Source organism: Ptychodera flava, chromosome 9 (assembly GCF_041260155.1).
Source record: "Ptychodera flava strain L36383 chromosome 9, AS_Pfla_20210202, whole genome shotgun sequence".
NCBI classification, from domain to species: Eukaryota; Metazoa; Hemichordata; class Enteropneusta; family Ptychoderidae; genus Ptychodera; species Ptychodera flava.
The window spans coordinates 10,640,929-10,665,138 of NC_091936.1; the positions used below are offsets into that span (position 1 = coordinate 10,640,929).

A 24,210-nucleotide genomic window follows, 5' to 3' on the forward strand; every position below is an offset into this window, starting at 1 on the left:
GAATGGCACAAAGGTTATGACCCCGGCTTATCTCTGAGCACGATACCAACAGTACCTCTCCAAATCACATCTTTACCTTAGTATGTGGGTTCGACAGAGATGTTGCAAAGGAAACAAAATGAAAATAAACTTAACTTGTTCAAACTCTCTGATTAAGATAATTAATGAGCTTTTTTGTGCACCGAACAACAAATCGTTTTATTCAAGGTATAGCATAGAATCCTTTCAATAGAACCTACATAATTTACTATATGCTACTTTTGTTCTTTGTATACTCGTTCCGAACATGTGATTATCAAGGAATTCTGTCCACAACAAAAATAAACCCTAGTTCCCTCTCGCGTGGCCTTTTTGTGGTCGTCAGACCCATAAGATTTACTTGACTAAAGGGATACAGTCGTCAAAACTGCGCTCAAAGGCCGTATGGGACCCATACGACTAATACGACCAATGTAAACTCTGTATCCAAGGTACGGTGGTGATTGATGCAAGTTAAAACATGTCTGACATAATTTACATTGTATAATTGAAGTGTTGCAGCTATGATGACGAGGTGCATCTAGTTATCGGGCGCAAAATAAACAAGAAACTAGAACAGGCGCAGTTCCGACGACTGTTTCCCTTTAAATAACCATTATTTCCATACCCTAACTAACGAACGACCTTTGACACATAACATTTAAGTAGATGTTATGTTTCATATTATTTAAGAAAATTGTGGCATAAACCATGCACAAATAATATCGTTTTTCCATATTTGCTACAAATTCAGTTCACAAAACGAGTGAATTGAATGATTAAATCTCTTCGATTCTGTAGCTTTTCTTACTTCTTCGAAAATCTTACTTCCTCAGTGATGTCGTTTCCATTTGAATAATCAACGATGTTTGCTCAGTGCTGCTTTGGACTTTCTTCTAGCGACTTCCCTTTGAAATCTTTCTTCAAGGTCTTCAAATGTCTGTGCCTGTATAGCCTCTGATGAAGGTCGTCCGTGTTCGTCCGAAACGTTAGGAAGAATAAACACCTATTGTATAGTAGCAGATGGGTCTTGTCAACTATTTTTCACACCTCATGTATCCATTATCTACAAGTACCCGCTGCAAATTCCACATATGGACTGTGGTTGGACTGACCCACTTGATATTCACCACTATAAATGACCTGTTTCGTACATTTTAATGCATGTCTGGGATTAATCTGATTTGTATCAGAGGGAACTAAATACTAGCAGTTGACGAATTGGACTGAGGCCTGTCAAAGTTATTCACCAGAAAATAAATGTAATCCGAAGAAAAACCGAAGATATCGACAGACAAAAGGAGGAAATAGAAATAGTACAGTAATAAAAGTTAAGAGAACTCTGTGTACAATGACTTTGTTTGTGAAATGTTCCTTTCTATGTGGAATTCAAACTGTTATTATCACGTGCAGCGACCTCGACAAGAGGCAGCGCCACCAGTCATCTTGACAAGATACATCTCTGCAAATGGTTTGCCGCAGTCTATGCTGAACGCATTGCTAATTTCACTTAAACCTTTCTGGAATACGGAACTCAGACAACATGTGATAGTTTAGACAGTCATAGGCGGCAAAGCCACACTTCACGTTTGGAGGATCCATACAGCGCAGCCTGGATCATACAGTAATGTCTGAGCTCACCCCGAGTTATAGCAATTTCCTGTCACTAAATGTATGAATCGTGTATCATGCTGGCATTTGCATATACTGGGCGGGAGTTTTTGAATTCCCATAGTATTGCTTTGACCACATGATAAATTTGAATAATCATGATGGGCATTTTCGTGACATATTCAAAGAGAGGTCAAATGGTCGTGCAGGGAACACATTGTGAAACATTTCTGACAAAAACGGAACATTTTTTGAGTTTATTTTCGACTCAAGTTTAGTTGCTATATATTCACAGATATCATATGCAATATTCAATGACAATGAACGCCTCAAACATGGCAAAATTATGGGATTCCGGGGCCAAACACGACACGTCCGATCAGAAGCATGGCTTTTTTACATTTGCATGGATTTATGATAAGCTGGCTTTTATAGGGGAAGTTCCTGTTTAAGGTAGTGTGCATTTGTAAGGCATATAGTTATTGATCTCATTCAGTAAGCAGACACTTTGTTGAAGATATTTATACCGGAGTTGTATTGCAGTTTTCTTTAAAATTTCATCTCTTGGTTTCAGTACAATCAAATATGCCATGTCATCATATTATGTTTATGTCATGTCAACACGAGCATTTTTCACAGTATACATTTCGTGTTTTATGGAATGCCGGTTTCACTACTCCCCATAATAGGTTTAAAAATATCCAGCTGAAGCAAATGAAAGATGTATGATTATGCTCAACCGCTCAGTTGAAATCATGAAGTTGATAATTATATTTCAGTATTCTCATCAACCAGTATTCGATGTGCGTTCAGTAACGTCATGAAAAATAAGTATTTGGTATAACCCTTTTGAAATTAATATTATCGATCGAGCTTTTCAAGGTATGGGTGTACTATGCGATATAAGCCTTTTATATCATCTCCCTTCATGAAAAAACATGTTTCCGAACAACAAGTGTTATGTCGTATGACGAAGACATGTCTTTTCGTTTGTTACAGTTTGTGTCGTCGGGGGAACATGGGACATGACAAGGATATATGAGTACTCATAAGGGATGTCAGACATTGGCTTTAAATATATTATGAGCGCAATGAACAGCTTTTAAGGGGCTGTATTTGTACAAAGGTGGAATATTCACATTCCCTGAACACGACAGTTGCGACTGCAAATAGCAAGTGTAAGTATGTACTTCAAATGAATGGATATAATATGCCATGAAGGAGGCACCTTTATTCATAATTAACGTAAATATTTTTGTTTATTTTTATTACAGATACAGCTACTGTTGATTTGGTAATATGATGAGTTAACAGCCGTCTAATAAAGGATTAAAAACTACAGTATGATGTAGCATCAAGTTTATGATTGTCAAAACGCCTTTTAGATTCTTATAAGTACACGATTCCGGTACTTGCCTCTAAATCAATTTACATTTCCCCTTTCATCGATGGGTGAGAATCAAGATATCTCATTCAGGTTATGGCCACACCTATCTGTTTTCTGCACTACGCGGGTGAATATTCGTTCCGTATACTTAGAACGCGGTGAATGCGCGTCTGCGCGCGATTGTGCGTCAAAGTATACCACAGGACATTCTCAAAACACTATACTTTCGACAGTTTTCCAGTCAAACTTTGATTAGTAAAAGGTGTACAATAAGGTCTTCTAGTTCATGTCCGAGTACAGCGTACAGCGTACGATGTACTCGGACATGAATCCAGGTAATACCGATTGTTTTCGTATTTTCAACTTTGCAAAATTATGCAATGACTGCAGCCGTCATAATAAGACACAACCAGTAACTTAACCTATGGCACGACACTGTCGATCTATCGCCGTGCCTATGGTAAACTAACTTGTAACTCTGATCAAAGGACAGTGGTGATCTTTTTGTATTTAGTCACAACTTTTACGTCGTTTTTGCGCAAATTTAAAGTCGACATTTTATCCATAAAATTAATGGACTCTGTTTTGTTTTGTTTTTTGGGTTTTTTTGGGTTTTTTTTAATGGACTCTGTTTTTGAACTATAAAAGGCTTTTGTGAACAGGTTTTTGAACAAAAGACTGTTAACAATGGACCAGCGAAAAATAACGGATGTAATTTCAGTGTCTTCTGTCAACGTGTTTGAGGAGGCATTATCAGATGGGTGGAAGTTTACAGTGCCAAATCATGTGATCTTTTATCAAGGTTTCAATCACAAGAAATATTTAGAACGCAGGGACATTTCAAAGCTTGCAAAATGTAGACCTGGGTCGATTTCTTGCCGTGTTGCCATACTCGGAAAGACGAATCACCTGACATAAAACAAACTTAAGGGGCCAATAGCAGAAACTGTTGATGATTTGCATTGTTTTTGTTTTGCGTGTCAACTTCAATCTCTTGTTACACTCCAGACCCCTTGTTAAAACGCCCACATTTTAGATTGTCAACATAACGTCTATACCTGTAAAATGCATTGTTGTTATTAAAGTTTGAATTCCAGATCAGAATTTACTTGTCAACAATAACAATGCGGTTTGCATGATGAGTTGACAAGCTGATTACTGTGTGTTTCAACAAGAGACTGTAGTTGACATTAAAAAAGAAAATAGTGAAAAAAAATCATCTAAAGCTACTGCTCAAAATTTAGTGCAGCTGCTGGCCTTTTACGGTACAGGGAAAAGGAACAACATTGCTCCTTGAATAATCAACTGCTGTTACCAAGGGCGTACATCTTTGATGTATGATCAGCATATAATGGTATAAAACTCAGATGGTAACGATTAAAGTTGGGGTTTGATAATATACTCTGTTTACCAAATACAAATATGTTTGAAAGTCGCGAATGATTTCATATTTAACAAGGTCTCATCGAATGACTGAGTGGAAAGTCATTGCATTCTCGTCGATCAGATATGAAACTGCAAACAAACAGATATCAGAAACAATGCCGGAACATAAACTTGGACATCATAAAATTTCACGTCTCGTCGCCTACAACATATACAATTTTTTGATATAATTGTATTTACTAACATTTGAATGAGGTGAAATCTTGGCGTCTAATTCTTGTTGTTGTGCGTACCCTGACTTTTGTAACATTGGTGAATAATATCGAATTGTGATACGTTATTAAAAAGCTGTCACGTAACAACATTTCGAAAGCGAGAAAGACGTTATTACTCAAGTAATCCTGAACAAGACATGGTCTATTCTAGTTCACCACCGTCAGAGTGAAGAAGATCCTGACGAAATGACATAACAATAACAATGAGAAAACTTACTTGTTAAGGAATATGCGTTCTGTGCCTGTATCAAAAAATATACAATTGCCTTCTTCATCAAGAACAGTACAAATATGCCATGGACTAGTCTGAAATAACAGATGAATTTTCGGTGTAATTTTTAACGTCACTATTTCAACAATACGTCAAATAGATCATTCTCTGAAAAGAAGTGGAGTGGGTCGGATCTCTTCGCTCTAATCGTCTGTATATCAGCTTAGTTTGATATCATTAGTTTAAAAAATCAGGTAAAACATCGTTGTTTATTTTTCTGTTGACAATGTATGGTGTTGTCACATGCCACACAAATATGATTGGTATTAGTTTAATGTCTGTCTCTCCGCTGTCGACATCTTACACCCTCACCTAGGGTTTACTACGTTTTAACTTACGCAAACAAGAAAAATCAGAGTTAGATATGTGCAATATGTGATTTTTTGCTGTTGTTTACTTTGAGGGGCGTGAGTTGAAAGTGACAAGGAGTAATGAGGCAAGCAGACTGCATTGGCAAGCATATTCGACTTTAACAATTGCACCGAATGAGCAGAACGACCAGTGAGCCTTTGACTCAAAGATGTCATAATTGTCTAAAACGATGCATTCCCTGCATGCAGAAATGTGTATTTTTGATGAGGATCCTCTCATTTCGGGGCTATTTTAATGCATAAATTCACTATTAAACTCAAGTGAAATTCCAGTCGACATACTGTTTGACTGATACCGCCCATGAGAAAGTGACAAGCGGATCGATTATTTGAATTTACCTTGATCAAGTGTCAAACTTTTATGTTTGTATATGCTCAATAAATAATTACAAGACCGAGCAAGCTAAGTAGAATATGCAGTTCGTTCCAGTCGACAGAAGTTCGTACCATAATAATGATGTGGAATTTTTACCGATCAATATCTGTGAATAAACAAACAACAGAAACGGGTTTATGAAGCTTTGTTTTATAATCTCTTAGGTAATGAAACAATTAGAATGTCTAAAACTGTTCTTTTTAAGATAAAAGAAATTCTGGTTCAAAGTACTTCAATTCGTTGCTATGCCGATCTTATTGATAACTCATTTAAACATCAAACTTCCAGAAAGTATAAATTCACTGAAAGAGGGTTTTAAAAATAACGCTTCTGAAAGCACAGCTGATACTCACACTTTTGAAATATATATATATTTCAGGTTGGAGTCGGTAGTAATTTGTTTGTGGTAATATTTGAAATAAGTCTGAAATATTTGTTATGCCGAGCGGCTACTAGACGTAGGACCTGTGGCTGAGTGCACTTTCTAACATATAAAGACGTGTGTCAATAAAATTCGTCCTAAGTAAACAAACCGCCATGACCCTCGTGAATACAAAAATGACAGTCTTGACAACTGTAACGGCTACAACAATTCATATCGCTGACGAATGTCAACACTAGCACCTCATGTCGTCGCCCCCTCCCCCCAGCGGAGACACCTGGTACAAAGAGAAAGCTCGAGTGCTACGCCTACCAGTTTCAAACCACACAACGCAGTGATCGTATCGCCATTAGCACGCGTCACTTTCTGCCTCTGGCTTTCAGATGGATAGTTAGACGTTGCGGCCTAGTTTGGTTTTCATCTCTGGCAGAATTTGACCTATCCTTTTTCCGCCGTCAGTCCTGGAAATCTGGTTGACGACGATGGAAAAATTAGGCGTTTTTCTACTTGTGTGCTGTGGCTTGGTCGGTAAGTGGTGTTCTAAAGCTTTGATCGACAATATCACTTCTCGAAATTTGGAATTCTAGTAACTGGCATAAGTTTACTTCACCGAGTGCAACAATTGGCAGCATTATAAACATATTAACTATAAAGATTTAAATATATGTATACATGTATTTAAGGAAGCGCACCCTGGAGACATATTCAGAAAAATAAATATCACAATCGTACAGTCAGCGTGATGAGAGAGAAAGACCACAGTTTATGTCACCAAACACAAATCAATGTCGAGCAGCTTTATATAGATTAGATAAATACCAAACAAAATTTAAGAGCACTGATATGATGAATATTGAGGAAAAACTTCTGTTTCGTCAAAAGAATTTATCCTTTGCATCATGTGGCCTAAACAGCTTCACATACAGTAAATCACGTGAATTCATCTAAGGAGGGCGTTCCCATGACTTGACAAATATCTTGAAAGCTAAATTCCTACCTGCCATGTATTATTAAGCAAGTTCTTCCAGGTTGTACATTTTGGCAATAATATCGAAGAGGGAGAGGAAATTTAAGCATGGTTGAATGTCATAATTTCAGAGAATTCGTTGCCATGTTCAAATCAGGGAACGAGAGAGATTAACATGGAATATGATACTTTTTCAGTTGCCCAAGATTGTGACTTTGAAGGAAACAGCTGGTGTAGCTGGACCAATGATCAAAGTGACACCTTTGATTGGATATTAACACAGGGCCTCACTATCTCTCCCCATACTGGACCATCAGTGGATCACACGTATGGAAGTGAGTGGTATTATTTAAGACAGTATGCGCCTCGAAAGTGACAGACTTAAAATTTTGCTCAAACTCAAGGAAACTTTCAACCCTTTCAAAATCAAGAATAAAAACCGGGGTCACTGTGCAAAATGTGGAACTAGAGAAACAAATTACCCAAGATTTACCGATATTTAAATTCTAAATGACTAACCGTATGTGTTAACTCTATGGAGAAAAATGAAATTTTCGAATTTTGAAAAAGTAAGACGGTGAAAAGTTTTCTTACACCAAAAGCTTTAAAATGAACCCCCAAAAGTGTTAGATCAGAAGGGAATTGTAAAAGTTTGAGAGTACGAATATCTGTCCACGAGGCACGTTCTACGTTAATATCTACAATTGGTTTCGTCGAACAATTCCAGAAATATAGATTGATTGACTCATTCCTATAAGTAAAATTATCTTGTTTTTGTGATGCAACATATTTTCTCGTGTTATTATGGGTTTTTCTAAGAAAAAAATCATGTGACGTCATATGTTAATCATTTGTCGTTTGTTTGTATGAATTCAAACTCTACCCAGCCACCAAACTGTGATACACCAGTATTTCTAACAAATTGCTTCACGTCGTGATGACGTATTATGCTATTAATATAACTATGTAAACTACGTGACAATTTTGCCCGACAATTTTGCCCCCAGACAACAGCGGTTATTACATTTACATCGACAATACGGCGGATCGTACGGAGGGCGACCCTGCAAGACTCATAAGCCCTGATGTCAGCTTCGGAACAAATCAGCCGAAATGCTTAACATTCTGGTAAACTCAACTTTTATGTTTTCAGTTTGATTAAATCTAAGAGTCGAAGTAATAGTTGGTCTTGGAGGTTCGACCCATCTCCTCCTTTCATTCACCAATCAGATTGCCACAGGAATATCGTGAAGAAATGATGGATGTAACATTACTTTTTTGATAATATTTAATTTCCATAATTCTTGTTCTATGAAGTCTATATGTTATCCTTAAAGTAATAGCTTTGCCGACACAACCCCCCGAGTGCAACATTCTTGTTGGTTATACTGCGGATTTATAATCATCAATTTTACATTACATTTACAACATCAATAGTCTACATCACACGATTACAGACTGTATTGAACAATTTGCATACCAGGCTGTCGGCCTGACTTTTGTAGTAGACCGAATGAATAAAAAACTTTAACGAAGGAAAAGCAAAATTAAATACTGGAAAATATTTCAAATGTTGAAGCTTTGTGGGGTTTAAATGTTTAAAGGTCTAAATTATATTTGATTTATTAAAAATATAATCTAACAAGTAAAAATACATGAGTGTTAAACTAAACACAAACGCACAAACACGCACACATACATACGTATGTATGTATGTATGTATGTATGTATGTATGTATGTATGTATGTATGTATGTATGTATGTATGTATGTATGTATGCATGTATGCATGCATGCATGCATGCATGCATGCATGCATGCATGTATGTATGTATGTATGTATGTATGTATGTGTGTGTGTGTGTATGTATGTATGTATGTATGTATGTTTGTATGTATGTATGTATGTATGTATGTATGTATGTATGTATGTATGTATGTATGTATGTATGTATGTATGTATGTATGTATGTATGTATGTATGTATGTATGCATGCATGCATGCATGCATGCATGCATGCATGCATGCATGTATGTATGTATGTATGTATGTATGTATAATAGTGTGGGTGAATCTATCTATCTATCTATCTATCTATCTATCTATCTATCTATCTATCTATCTATCTATCTACCTACCTACCTACCTACCTATCTGGTATATGCAATATAGTTTCTCAATACATGCATGTTGATCCTTACTGACGATGCTCACTTAGAAAAGACCGAATAATGAATGGTTCCTGTGACCTGCCCCAACTGATATGCAAATTCCGCGACACCAAAAAGTGTTCAAATCTTGTTATTAAAACGACGTCAACGCAAACTAACGTGTTAATAGTAGTTTTGGTCTTTGTGACTGGACGATCACCGTCCCGAAATGCCGAAATCCCATTGCAAAAAGCAATAGGGCATAAATGAAAATGGATGATGATTTCTGAAAGAAAAACCGTTAAGCCATCCTATTTCTCACACAAAAACAAATATATTCATATTCAAGGTGTTCTATTAGAGTCAAAAGTTATAAAGCCAAATGCAGTGTGTTAGTGCAAGCTAAAGTGACAAATATTCACCAATGCTCTGTGAGGATTTAGCTAATTTAGATGGTTGAGGAAATATATGTCATTTAAGCAAATATTATGCATGTTCCCCAGGTATCACATGTACGGGGCACATATTGGTTCACTCAATGTCTACCTGAAGTCGGGCGACACGCTTGGCGATGCTGTGTGGAGCAGAAAGACTACTTACGGTGACCAGTGGAACGAGGCGAGGGTCTCTCTCAAGTTATCTTCAGCTTCAACCAGGAAAATTGTACTGGAAGCACAGCAAGGTTACAGGATCCACGGCGATATAGCTGTGGATGATATAACACTTGCAGATGGATATTGCACATTAGGTAATCATAACATCTGAATATTCATACAAGGGTTGTTTTGATTGGCCGATCAATCATAACATCTGAATATTCATACAAGGGTTGTTTTGATTGGCCTATCAATCGTATTGAATGTAGTAACCAGCTGATCGTAATTTATCTGGGGACATATACTATAATGATCGCAAACAATTCTACAAAGGTACACATGAGAATATATGCATTTCTGTCACATGAAACCCATTATACTGTCATGTTTCTATAATTTGTACCGGTTACTGTAAATCTTCATTCTAGTAATTCGCCAAATTTCAACATTTCGCCATCTGGGCTTGAATTCCCACGATTTACCGGAGGCGTTAAGGTGAAGTACTACGAATTACGTCAAAATTAGGTTGTGGTGTCATTTTCTTGAAACTTTGCACAAATATTCTTGGAAGTTGTGCAAGTGCAAAAATGAAATAAAAAATGGGGGTCACCACGCTCGTTTCCATGGAAACGGACGTTAAAATGGCGTCGTTAGAAATAAACAAAAATGATATAATTCACTTAAACTAACGAAAGCAATTATAAAACGCATAGCAAATGAGTTAATTTTAATAAATACCAAAAATTAAGATCCATATCTATCGAATGTATAGTTTTCATGATGTTTGTAAAGAAATTTTAACATAAGTATCGATTACAAAATGACGATCACTACATAATTTTCTAACTTTCTTCCTGTCGCTTTGAATGGTGTCATTTTGACCAAACTTGGCGAATAAACTCCTGACATAATACCATTCAGTTTACACTTTTAATAAAAGGGTGTCACCACGCTACTTTTTACAATATCTCCAGGTGAATGGGTAATTTGCGCCATATAAATGGGAGAGAAACGTTAATTTCTCGCTCATATGGAATAAAAACCAGCTTCCTAGGGGGTCAAAATATGACAAGGTTATAGGTCGCATGTATTTCTAAGACACTGGGTCCAAAAATTAGGTAAAAGCGCAATTTCAACAATGACAGGTGATGTTAAATACATGCGCTACAAAATAACCCATTTGCGGCTTAGCTCCGAGAGCCTGGAGATATGCTCACTCCAAGGCTCCCAGAGTCTGAATTTGCCGCCAATTTTGAAGAATTACACCGCCGATAAATCGTGGGAATTCGAGCCCAAATGGCGAAATGTTGAAAATTTGGCGAATTACTATAATGAAGATTTACAGTAACCGGTACAAATTATAGAAACATGACAATACTGCTATTTCTCGCACGGGTTATAAATGTCAGAAGCCGAGAGTGTACGGAAACGGTAGTAGATTTGGCTGACCACTCTGATGGAGCGTTTGTTGAAAATTGATAGTTGCAGGTCTCTGTTTGCGTAGTCTAAATTCTCTCGGCAGGTTCGGTTGTTTTGTGGTACCGAAACTGTGAAGAGATTCTAGGCTACTGTTTCTATTATGCACATAAAGATACACTGACGATATTAACCCATGCGAGTAATCAAATGAATGTTTGTAATTATCATTCTTAATGCACAAATAAGCGTCAAATCAGTTTCCCACAGCCATCACCAAGGACACTTTTTGCCAAAACGATTTACTTTTCTGAACGACATTTCAGCTTATACCGGTTGCGATTTCGAGCGTGAAACCATGTGCAGTGGTGCAAATGACGGAACCGACGATTTTGATTGGTCGATCAGTACCGGTGATGATGACACCGGGCCGCCGTTCGATCATACCTATGAAACTGAAACAGGTGAGGCGTCTGCGTCAGATAACCTTCGAACCTTTCCCAACTAAAACTTTGGAATTGTCACATCCCAAATCCTAAGAGCTCCACGCTGCCTTACTATATTATGAAATGAGCATTCTATCCGCTACAAATCCGAGCCGGTGTGAAGAGTTAGCAAAGATACTGAAGTAGAATTATATTGCAAGACATTTCCTAGTGCATTGGTGTTTAACTTGATTTAGAAAATGAATATTCCTTTTTTCGCTTTACATTATCATTCCACGATGCAAGGATTTTGAAGCTAAGATATGAATTAATGCTGGCATTTTTTTACTACAAATATCAATGGCCGCCTAATCAAAGGAATTCTTCCACCTCTATAAATATATTATGATTGATTTTTTACCTTGGGCTATGTAAAATATTATTACGATGCAGCTGTGTAGTGATAGTGACGTTCCAGATGTAAATATGCCGATGCTCCCCTTTAACCATATACATGCATGGATATAATATGGATGTATGCAAATATTGAAACGCTTCTTCAAAATATATGTGTATATGCAAATTTACCTTGACCTAGTAACTGTAATTCCTGTACTTCAGGTCACTACCTATTGGCGGAAGGTATAGCAACAAACAGAGCTCAAACAGCTCGGTTTCTCACAGACACTCTAAACCTCGATTCGAGCAAATGCCTGCAGTTCTTCTTCGGTCGGCAAGGGCTAGCCGTCGGAGTCCTCAGCGTTCGAATTAAAATCGATAATAACTTAGGACAGCCGATCTGGCAACGACAGTTGCAAATCGGAGATGGTTGGAATATTGGTAGAACCTCATTGAGGCAACAGACGAATTTCCAAGTCGTGTTTGAGTTTGTCCGTGGTGCTGGTGAGACCGGCTACGTAGTTATTGACGACATACAAGTGATGGACGGCGACTGTCCAAAGCCAAGTAAGTTATGTAGACAACAAAGTAGCTTTCTTCGATTAGTTTTTATATCTGTAGACTGTGTTTGGTATTTGAAACAAAATATACTTCAGCCAAACTGGTTAAAGAAAAGGAATAATATAATGCCAGGTATCTGTTAGAAATACGCTAATGAGAGAACGGCCACTGACACATTATGAATCTTTTCAACAGTGACTTATATAATGCATTGACACAATTTTTGTTATAGTCAACACATAAAAAATAAAATGGGCAACTTTTTATCTTCAAACACACCTTTGCTGAATGAAAATTCGAATGAGTCAATGTTGCGTAAAACTCTTGAGCTTCACTGTTCTTCCGATAGTGGATGTTTGCTCTTGTAGAGATTTTAATACAAAATTCAACCTTCGGTTTTTAAGGACGAGAAAAAAACACCAGCTTTGGTAAAAGTGGTGCTAAAGTTTGGAGCATGGATCTAAAACACATGATTCAAATTGCGGTGTCCAATCAGTGGAATATACTGAAAGCGCTTACCTGAGAGAATAAGCAACAATGAGGGGTAATGGATATCTTTCTCTCATTTAGTCCATTGTGTTCGTTGGTGGCGCTGTCTGGCCAGATAGCGAATATTTTTTTTATTGAAAAAACAAACACAAAGACTACAGAAAAGACCAGAGGAAAAAGAAAGACAACACAGAAAGAAGAAAAGCTAACCATCAAAAAGTTCACAAAATCTCCCCACTTTTCAACATGTATCCTTTGTCTATCTTTTGACATTGCTACATACTTTTCTGTTTTGTAAACAGAATTCACATACAATTTAAACTGAAGAACATTTGGCAGTGAATTAGCATTTTTACATCTAAAAATATAAAAGCGTCCCATAAGGAAGATGAGATTTATAAGTAACCTAGAACTCGAACACGAGTCACCAAGTGTACAGTATATTGCATTAAGCGTTATGGTATTTTGTGTAACCATTTGAAACTACTCCTTTACTGAAATCCAAAAACGATTTACATAAATAAAATCCCAAAATAAATGATAATAATCCTCTTCAACCTCTTTGCAAAAATTACATATCGGTGAATTAATTAGTCGCCATTTATATAGTAATCGATTTGAGGGAAGAATCTTCATTATCAACTTATATTGAAAATTCCATAGCTTAATATCACTAGTTAATTGGAATGGAAGCACTAACAACTTTTTCAGAAATATTATCTCATCAAATAAATCGTACCAGTAACAAACTATGTGTGGAGGAAGGTCCTCAGGTGTTTCTATATTTACAAAGAAAGTGTAAATCTCTCTGTTAATTTTTAAACCAGACAAACATTTAGGATTGCGAAAATTAGGCCCACAGACCTGAAATTTTGATGAATGTGAACCCTGTAAAATATTCTTCCAATCTGTTGATATTGCAGACAATAATTGATTGTACTGAAAGCGAGTACAGATATTACCATACATTGTGATGACATTTTCATAACTAAAAAACTTACAATTATCGTCGAGAAGATCGTTAATAAAAATTATACCATTCTCAAAAAAGCGTTTCCTCATTATTGGCTTGTCCCTAATACGTATTTTAGAATTATAACAGATCAGTTGTTGGCAAACATCTACCTTGTCAACAACAGTGATGAAGTTATACTGCAGCCACGCTGAAAAGATTTCTCGTAAGAAAACAGAACTAATGGGCTTTAAGAGATCAAAATCAGTCTTGTCTAAATTAACATAATAAAAAGGAGGACCACCAAAACTGGAAAGTAAATATTTATACCACTTACTGCAAAATAAATTATTATTACACAAGAGTCTAATAAACCAGGCAGTCTTCATTGTGAGGTTAAAAACACTCAAATTTGTTAATTTAAGACCCCCATTTTTATAGGAGTTTTGTAGCGAATATTCACGAGGGGGCATCGCCCCAATCACAAAGTGGCAACGTATATGTTCTCGTGCACTGTGAAATTAATTAAGGTTGTTGTGTGCAGCCTTTATCGTTAGGAAGACTTTACTAGAAATATCACTTTTTACGAATATTGGTACATCTCATCGACTAAAAGAACAAGATCATCAAAGATGGCGTGAGCTCTGGTTTATTTCAGGTCAATGTAATTTTGAGGAGGACAAGTGTTCCTGGAGTAACATGGTAAGCGGCGACGATCTCGATTGGGTGCTCATAAGTGGAGCAACGTCGACTGGCGGCACAGGACCGGCAACCGATCATACCACCGGAAATGAAAACGGTAGGATTGTACAATTTAAGGCAGAACGCACCTGGGGGACAGATTATCAGACTCTCAATTTTCAAATTACAGTAACCTTTTGGTCTGCCTCTTGGATGGGCTCATTTCGAGGCCCATAGAGTAACTAAAGTTTTCACTTATATATGTGAACATCAAAAAATTAAATTTCTTTAAGGAATTAACACAGGGATGGCGGCCATTTGAATTTCAAAGGTCGAAAGATCAAGGATAATTTTTCACTCTAGCACTAAATTTTGCCCGGTAACCCCTGATTTGCATTCTTGATTTAGAAAGGGAACAATTTTAAGTTTCCTTAGGTGAAGTTTAAGGAAAAGTTTAAGTCTTTCAATTTTAATCGGCGCAGCTACCTCACGGATAGAGCCAAAGGCACTGCCTGAGCAAAATATATACAGCTATTCCGAATTATTAGTATAGCAACAGTGTAAATCTGGAATTCAATTTTATATGTTGATAAAAATTCAATGCGAATCACATGTAAACGGACTGCGCCAATAAATACAATGTTTCGAAAAGCCAAAGGGTGTGGATCAAAGAAACGTGTCGTATATGCTATGGACGAAAAGAGCTACTATACGCTCCCCTCCTATTAAGAAGGGGCGCGTAGAGAGCGCCCTCGAGCGACGGATCTTCCAGTCTAATACTTTACCAGAGTTGATTTGATTTTGACTGTTTTATCTGTGCATGTTTTAACGTTGCTGGACATTCGTACGTAAAGAGTTTGTTTGAACAATACAATGGCATACACTGTGGAGGAATCATTCATGCAAGATTTTCAATTCTTCTTGTTTCTTTGCTTTCAACACAGGCGTTTACCTGTACTTAGAAGGCTCTAACGCCAATGTCGACGCTACAGCCAAGCTGTACAGTCAAACCTTCCCGGCCAAGTCCACTACCGGATGCCTTGAGTTCTGGTACAACATGAACGGAGGAGGAATCGGGACCCTTAGAGTGGACATTGTCACGGCTGAAAACCCGGGAACCCCGGACACAATATGGACCCTGAGCGGGAACCAGGATACAGCGTGGAAATATGGCAGAGTTCCGTTCATGCAAACCACAGAATACCAGGTGAGACACTGCACTATCGCGAGAATCTCGGAGGAAACGGGATAGCTATTCATAGTCGTTTAAAAAACACACAAAAATGGAATTTTTATACGTGATTCGTTACGGTATAGACAGTCCTTTTTCTACAGTCTATGGTTGTGGATACTTTCGAACAACTTGAATTTCGTCGGTCCTTATCGCAGAATGAATCTTTAGATCGCCTTTAAGGTAGAACGCGCCTCGGGGACAGATAGTCACACTCTCAAATTTCTACAATTCTTTTCTGGTGTACCACTTGTGGGGGCTTAATTTAAAGCTTTTGGAGAAAGAAAAACTTTCGCAGCCTTAGTTTTTCGAAAATCGAGAAATTAATATTTCTCCCATAGAGTTAATACAGGGATGGCGGCCATTTTGAATTTCAAATATCTCAAAATGTTGGGTAATTTGTTTCGCTAGTTCTTAACTTTGTATAGTGAACCCTGATTTTTATTGTTGATTTGGTAAGAGAATGGAAAAGTTTTGAGCATGTTAACGTCTTTCACTTTCACTGTTTTATTTTTCAATATTAAGAAATCAAATTGCAAATCTTATTCACGTGGCTTGATACGAGACTGCATCGCATGATACACAGGTGTTCACAGCTGCCACTTTAAAACTTGGTCACATACACGCGCTTCCAAAGTGGTTGATCTTGTCAATAAATATCGGTTTTTATAGACTGGTTCAATATGAGAGAGAGAGAGAGAGAGAGAGAGAGAGAGAGAGAGAGAGAAATAATTGCCCCTCGGATTTGACAAAGTTAAGGACTGAGAGAGAATTTGTTTTTTCACGGACCAGCAAAAGCTCCCATTTCATGTAGTTACATCGTTACTGGTCGCTTGGAGTGTAGATTTTACAAATTGTCCCCGGCCCGGCACCATAATGGTGGCGGTACATATACAGGCAGTGTTGACAGAACAATTTCATAGCATTCACACATATTCCAAGAAGAATACAAAGAATAATGACACGTACACCACAGGTGGTCGACCGGACATCCTATGAAAAGTTTTATTCCAAGTCCCTCAGACTCGAGAGACTAAAGGGCGCCGTCACCTAGACCACAAATGATGCGGATGTATTATTTAAACTTAAAACAAACCTGAAAATTTCCAAATTGGCCGAAGCAAAAGCGGCGATTCCGAGGAAAAAAATCACTTATCCTGCGTGGCCTAAATTATATTCTGATTTCCTTGATAGGGAAATATTGGTGAGAATTTCTGTGTCCCTAGATTTCTGTGAAATCTCATTGAAAATGTCTGTTGCGCTGATATTAAGCTCAGTCGAGTCTAACGTTTATTTCGTTGTGGTCTATCTCTCGACAATTAGCTTATATTTGTTGCCATCAGAGGAAACGGGCCATCAAGTGACATTGCAATTGATGATGTGGTTATCAGTGATGGATATTGTACAGGTAGGCAGAATTCTAAGCTTTTTTACTTCAAATCGAAAGGAAGAAATACTCGTTCCAGTGGTCTTATCACAGGCTACCCAGACAGTATTAATAAGCTTATTATTGAGTTTTCCTCACTGTTTTCTCCATCATTTACTCTCCTTTTCTTCATCCTCTCACTGATCGGAGTAAATAAAATAAATGGTTATATAACCTAACCTAGCCTCTGTGACTCTTTATTTATTTTACACCCCATTACAAGGACGTATATCTCTCATACACACATGTTGTAATTAATTAGTCAACACAACTAATTATGCTAATCCGTGGACTTATCAGGGATTTAACGGGTTGGTCAACATCGCGAAAGATAGGAATGGTTGGCTCCTTTTTCATTTACATCTCTATCTTTCCAATGTTGACCAACCCTTGATAAGTCCACGGATTAGTATAATTAGTTGTGTTGACTAATTAATTACAAGATGTGTATATGAGAGATAAACGTCCTTGCAATGGGTTGGATTATATAAGCGTTTATTTTATTTACTCCGATCAGTCAGAGCATGAAGACACAGTCCCTATATCCATAGAGGGACTGTTATGAAGAAAAGGAGAGGAACTGATAGAGAAAACAGTGAGAAAAACTCAATAATAAGTTTTTTAATACTGTCTGAGTGGCCTGTGGTCTTATCTTCGAAAAATACCATGGAAGATAGAGAATTGACAACAATGCGAGGGACAGCGACAGGAAGAGACTACTGGAGACATAAATAATTGACAGAGACAGACAGGCAGGCAGGCAAAATCATGGAGTGACAGGCAGACAGACAGACAAATAGACAGACAGACTGACTGACTGTCAGAAAGACAGACTGACTGACAGGCAGACTAACAGACAGACAGACAGACAGACAAACAGACAGACAGACAGGCAGGCAGGCAGGCAGACAGACAGGCTATAGCAGGCAGGCATATAGGCAGATAGCTAGAGTCTGCAATCCGTCTCAAGAAGTGTATGTTTCCCGTTCTTTCATTCAGGAGTACCAGGGGCTGCAACAGTATATCCACCAACCGTTGGTAAGTTGCTTCTCGTAGTCTCAAGGCAAACATTTTAACACATGATCCGTTCATACTTCACAAGAGATTTGTATTTATGAACTCTGATATCGTTTTATTTCTGAGTCGACAAGCGAATGAATGTCGAAAAGGTGGCGCATAAAAATGAAAATGAGACTTATTTGAATATCTCATTTAACATTATCTAACTTTCTGTGGTCGTATTGTTCTTTTGTGCAATCCGTTCGGGATTTCGATAGAATGGTAATGGTCAAGAATCAAATCTACGCACTTTGAGTTGTAGCTGCACGCGCGAAATCCTCAGCTATACCCTGAAATTCGACAGCAATGCCTATTTGTATTTTTCTTGACATTTTTCCATACGTTTGTTTACTTTTCGAGACCTACATGACATTATATGACCTCGTGTGACCTCAGAATTAGTCACTATAATAGATGAACATTACCATACCATACCATTATACCTTACCATACCATACCTTACCATACCATAGCATACCAGAAGCTGAACACCACTAATTTTGTTTTTCCCCTTTCTTCTTTAACCCAAGCACCGACGGGAGGCAATCCTTGTGGTCCCAGCAAGTTCACCTGTGCAGACGGACAGTGCATTGATGAGAATCAGAAATGTGATTTTGTCACCCAGTGTGTTGATAAATCGGATGAGGCGGAGTGTCGTAAGTCTTGATATAGGTGTTCGGGAAAAGTTATTTAGTCATGATGTGGTTGATATCTACTAGTAGGTAGCTAGTATGTTTTCATTCGACGAATACACTCTGGAATGTCTGAACAGAAATAATTTTCTCCGGTCCAAGATCTCTTGCAAGCTAATGCAGCAACACGTTTTGCTTGCTTGCTTGCTTTATATTTATTCTGTGACTCACAAAATCCAACTAACCACATGAAAACAACACAGCAGGACTGTTTTCGTTTAGAGATAATTCTGACGCGCAGCAAGACAGTTCACATTTTTGCAGTCCTGAAACTTGACCGCTATATATTCTGCGAAATTGTGAATCTGAATGGAGGTCATTGTTTTATTTCGACACAGATTCACGTGCATGATGTAGTTCTAGTTTTGATCTTGGAAATATCTCACCGTAGCCTTCATCTGGCGTTCTGTCGGTTTAAATATTGAAACGCCGGCCAAATATTAACATGCACTGGCTGCAGCCTCAAGATGACACTGTCGCCATTTATCAAAATGAATTGAAAGTGTCTGTAAAATCTAAGAATAAGGTTACCTTTACTTTTTAAGTACGACTTGAGCCATTGTTCTACTCTGCGATGAAAGCTCTTTCGATACACGCGATGATGTTCATATTCATTTGGTAAGATAAAATTGATCAACATTAGCCGGAACTCCTATTCTGAGGTCTCGGTACACTTTAGTCAAAACTAAGGGACATTTATATCAACTTAAGAGAACAGTCTTCGCAATTTAGTCTCACTTGAATCTTGTACTGGAAAGAACTGTTTTTGGCGCGGAAACAAGTTCGTCAGAGCTAGTTATGTTTAACGTTCAGAACTGTTCACCACTCATGTGTGATCTTTCAAAATGTTCATTTCTTTCGTGCGTAGCGCACTACCACACTGCCAATAACGATTTATGTGGTTTGTCTAGATTCACATAAGAATTAGGAAAGATTTTTTTAACCTGTTTCAAGTGTTAATTGAGCAATTAACACCCCGAATATGACTAGAAAAGTTGAAACGTAAATACACTTAGTCCATTGCCAACAACATTTTGACATTTTCCTGCATCAATTTGCATGGTTTGCCAGTGTGCGTATTAGGATCAAAAATCTTGGAAATGAGCATTTTCGTTTCAAAATGAGCATTATTATTTCATTTTTCCAGCCACATTTTGTAACTTCGAACAAAATGAGTGTGGGTGGTACGAGGGCAGCAGTACTGATACTTTTAATTGGTACCGTGGACGAGGCTATGATACACAGTCCACGCCTAATATGGCTCCGAGATATGACCACACCTACGTGCACTTGAAAAGCTTGTACTGTGAGTATTTTCAGGGGCAAAGTGTCCATTCTCTTCATATCGCTGCAATGTTGGAGAAATTAAGGCTAAATCATAATCATTAAAAACAATTCGAATGAATGAATGGGTGTTTATTTTTTTACTTTCTTTTCTTTTTTGTTATGTTTTTGTCACGCTGACCATAAGAAAACAAGTAATGGCAAATGTACGTGATATTTTTGAAAGCGTGAAACGAGTGGTTGAGATCAATGCAAAAATAGGGCACATAAAACATTTGCATCATTAAGCGGCATGGTGTAAATTTCATTGGACCATGAGACAGTATGATACGACGAGTGGGCCGGGACAGCCAACAAAGCTTTAGGTGAAGTGATCGCCAATTTTCTTTTTTCTTTGTTCTTTTGGCAGGCGATATTTTTCGAACCATTGAATTTAATTCTTTTTGGTGGGAAAGGGAGAGAGGGAAGGCTTCTCGTTGCATGCGTTGGGGAGGATTGAGTTTGGAACACCATTTGGCGTCTTTTGATGTCTAAAATCGTATCGGGGTGACAGTTGCATACAGCTTTCACTTTCCCATGCAATTCTACCGGGTAATTTTTTTCAAAATGTCAGAATGACACAAATGTAAAAAAAAACACCTGGAGTTAACGTTACAGTATCTCACATTGAAAAAGGTCTGGCTGGATAGCCAGAAGTATAGTTGTGGCAATTCATCAAATGTGTTTGGTCTTACAATCACTAGTACTTTGTGATCGAAGCATAATATGTAAGAGCAGTGACAAGTAACTTGTGATATTCTCAACCAAGCAAGACATCTCATTCCTCTAATCAAATTCTTCTAATCCAATTTCTACGTATTTTACAGATTACTACGCTTATATCCACCCTGTTGGTGCTTACACTTATCCATACTCGATTGCCGAGTACATGAGTCCAAAGTTCTCATCGGCGATCGCGACATGCAGGCTGAATCTATGGTGGTACCAGAATGGCGTGTCACCATACTACTTCGAGATTTGGATGGTCCAGGGAACTGTGGAGACTATTATGTTTTCATATTATTACAGCATGGGTGATCAATGGAACAACATGATAGTTGGCATCGGCAAACAGACTTCCCAGTGGCAGGTAGGGTACAAGATAGACTTGGTTCAAGTCTTGTGATTTATGAATGTTTGAGGGAGGTGAGCGCGATGATTTGTGTTCTGTTTTCACATGAAACGCGTGAATGTGATGAACACTATACTGGGGAGTTTCTCCCGGAATCTGTGAATCCGGCAGAAACTAACTCACTACTGCGCATACTCACAGACAAATAGTATAGACAGACTGGAAACGCAATAATGCCTTTTGTTCCATGGTCGTCTTGGTAGACTATTGGCTTTTCATATAAAATGAGCTTCAAAGGTGTTAAACTTTTTGGAGGCTTTGTTTGTGGTTGATAATTGCACGAGATTATGCGAAAAATACGAGGAGATGGCATCGTACTGCCAGTCGCGTAGCAACCATAGTTACTTTGTGAGCTCTCAGGCCAGAAACACTGCTTCACGCCAATCAAAACATAACACGCCAGCAGTTTCATAAACATGTCCTTCCTTGACGCACGTGTAAAAGACGGTATGACTGACCGTAAACCATTGAGTGAAACCAGACAGTATCGATAAAAGACTTTCAAATTTGGTTCAAACACACTCATTATATATTCATAAAAATAGGAGAGGAATTTTTAAAACGGTAAAACTCACTTTCCTGAAGCTCAAAACACTCCCCTTTTCGCCAGCACGTCAATTCCGCTCAGCACCACACGACAACAACAACACAAACTTTGCCGAACATACTTTCGCTTAACAATTGGCGAAAATCCGAAAATTACCGAAGGATGCATGGTCGGCACTCTTCGGAAAAGAGAGGCCAGAGCAACCTGAGGCGAGGCGAACATGGATGGGTTACGTAACCGCTTCACGCCTTAAACAATACCCGTTGCGAGTCTGTCCATGTTTCTCTGTGGCATACTCAAAATTAACGCGTTCAGTCGCTAGGAAAACCTGGCCTGGGCTGCCAAATTTCAAATAGGTTTGTATGAAATAGGAGAGACACAAGAGAAACTATGACAAATTATTTTATTTTTTTAAAAATTCACCGACTTGAACCAGATCTAGATACGAGACAAAAACTGCGATCTCTTTACAATAGATTGTGACGAATCGATTTTTTGCAATGTTCGACCACAGATAAGGATACCTTCCTTGAAAGAACGTTCACAGATAGTCCTACACTCATAAAACTTTTTCTGGTTTCTGACAAAGATAAAGTGCAAACTTCCAATCGAAGTCGGTATTTTTTTCATGCAAACATATTTGTGAGAAGGCAGAAGACTCAGTTTTGTCCTCTAACACATAAACGACTTCGCAATTCACCAGCTTCATTTACATGTAAAACATGCATAGTCTCAATGGGCCAATCCGGGAACACGATTGTAAAGCAGGATATCAGCGATGTGTTGCAAATAAGTTGAAATACGAGGTTTTGCTCACTTATTGTACATAAGAATCGGTGAAATTTCAGATTACATTCAATTTCAGATCAAATTCAGAAAGATGCGATACAGTAACTATAACGCAGCGACGGCCCTCGACGACTTGAAATTCGAAAAGTGCGCCCCACCGCCACCGCAGGGCTTCTGTAACACAGGGTCTAATTTCTGGTGCACGAGGACGAGAGCCTGTATTAGTAAGAGTCTAGTGTGTGATTTGGAAGATGATTGTGGTGATGGATCCGACGAATTGAACTGTGGTATGTATACACTCCGTGGAAGTGATCATATACTTTCATTTGTATACTTGAAAATCTGTTTGCATGTTATTTGAAATGGACGCATGGACGTCTGGTTAAAATACTTTGTTCCTATCCTCAATCAACACTAATGATTTAAGCGTTATCGCCAACCAGATAAGCATAAAATGGCGACCATATTCGTAAATGTCCATATCAGCAAATTTGAATTCATGGTTACCTATAAGCGTTATTTCAAACTAAAAAATACTTTATTTTACGGATCTGACCGTTTGAATTTTTGACTATGTATTACTTTCAGGTGCTTATGATCAGTGCACTTTCCAGACAGGATATTGTGGCTGGACACAGGCCTCAGGAACGGATCATTTATCGTGGATTCGCAAAGCTGGCGCAACGTCTACTGCCTATACCGGCCCTCCGTTCGATCATACGTACAGTAACATTACAGGTAGCAAAACCCGCCATCATTTTCTGTTTTTAAGGAGATCATTTGCCGTTCGCAAGAGAGTTCTCATGTAAACATTTTAACATATATATATATATATATATATATATATATATATATATATATATATATATATATATATATATATATATATATATCGTCGAAGTATACAAGAAGTATTATGAGATAGATGAAGTGAAAGGATTCTTAGCCCCCCCCCTCTCTCTTATGCTTATATCTTTGTTACGCACCATAGATAGATAGATAGATAGATAGATAGATAGATAGATAGATAGATAGATAGATAGATAGATAGATAGATAGATAGATAGATAGATAGATAGATAGATAGATAGATATTAAATAGATAGATAGATAGATAGAGAGAGAGATTATATATACAAATATGTAAGATATGTATAATAAATTATATAATTATAGATATAATATAATCATAATCAATAAAGTTTACTTCAAATGAAAAATAATAATTAAATAATAACACATGAGAGCGAGGGCAATATCACGATTTATTGCCTGCCCAAGGGATGGTGGTCATGAT

The 24,210-nt window shown here is 37.7% G+C and overlaps 1 protein-coding gene across 1 annotated transcript in view; it reads left to right on the plus strand.

Moving 5' to 3' along the window:
• The first annotated feature begins 6,390 nt into the window (after positions 1 to 6,390).
• The window catches only part of LOC139139947 (MAM and LDL-receptor class A domain-containing protein 1-like), a 53,584-nt gene continuing 35,764 nt past the window's right edge, over positions 6,391 to 24,210 (plus strand). Inside the window, exons 1-15 of the mRNA XM_070708914.1 lie at positions 6,391 to 6,605; positions 7,242 to 7,379; positions 8,052 to 8,172; positions 9,699 to 9,943; positions 11,534 to 11,671; positions 12,254 to 12,598; positions 14,692 to 14,832; positions 15,659 to 15,921; positions 17,269 to 17,353; positions 18,371 to 18,409; positions 18,961 to 19,086; positions 20,270 to 20,428; positions 21,273 to 21,535; positions 22,990 to 23,200; positions 23,502 to 23,651. Of these exons, the coding sequence (XP_070565015.1) occupies positions 6,560 to 6,605; positions 7,242 to 7,379; positions 8,052 to 8,172; positions 9,699 to 9,943; positions 11,534 to 11,671; positions 12,254 to 12,598; positions 14,692 to 14,832; positions 15,659 to 15,921; positions 17,269 to 17,353; positions 18,371 to 18,409; positions 18,961 to 19,086; positions 20,270 to 20,428; positions 21,273 to 21,535; positions 22,990 to 23,200; positions 23,502 to 23,651 (2,470 nt within the window). The 5' untranslated portion in view covers positions 6,391 to 6,559. The remainder of the gene's footprint in view (positions 6,606 to 7,241; positions 7,380 to 8,051; positions 8,173 to 9,698; positions 9,944 to 11,533; positions 11,672 to 12,253; positions 12,599 to 14,691; positions 14,833 to 15,658; positions 15,922 to 17,268; positions 17,354 to 18,370; positions 18,410 to 18,960; positions 19,087 to 20,269; positions 20,429 to 21,272; positions 21,536 to 22,989; positions 23,201 to 23,501; positions 23,652 to 24,210) is intronic.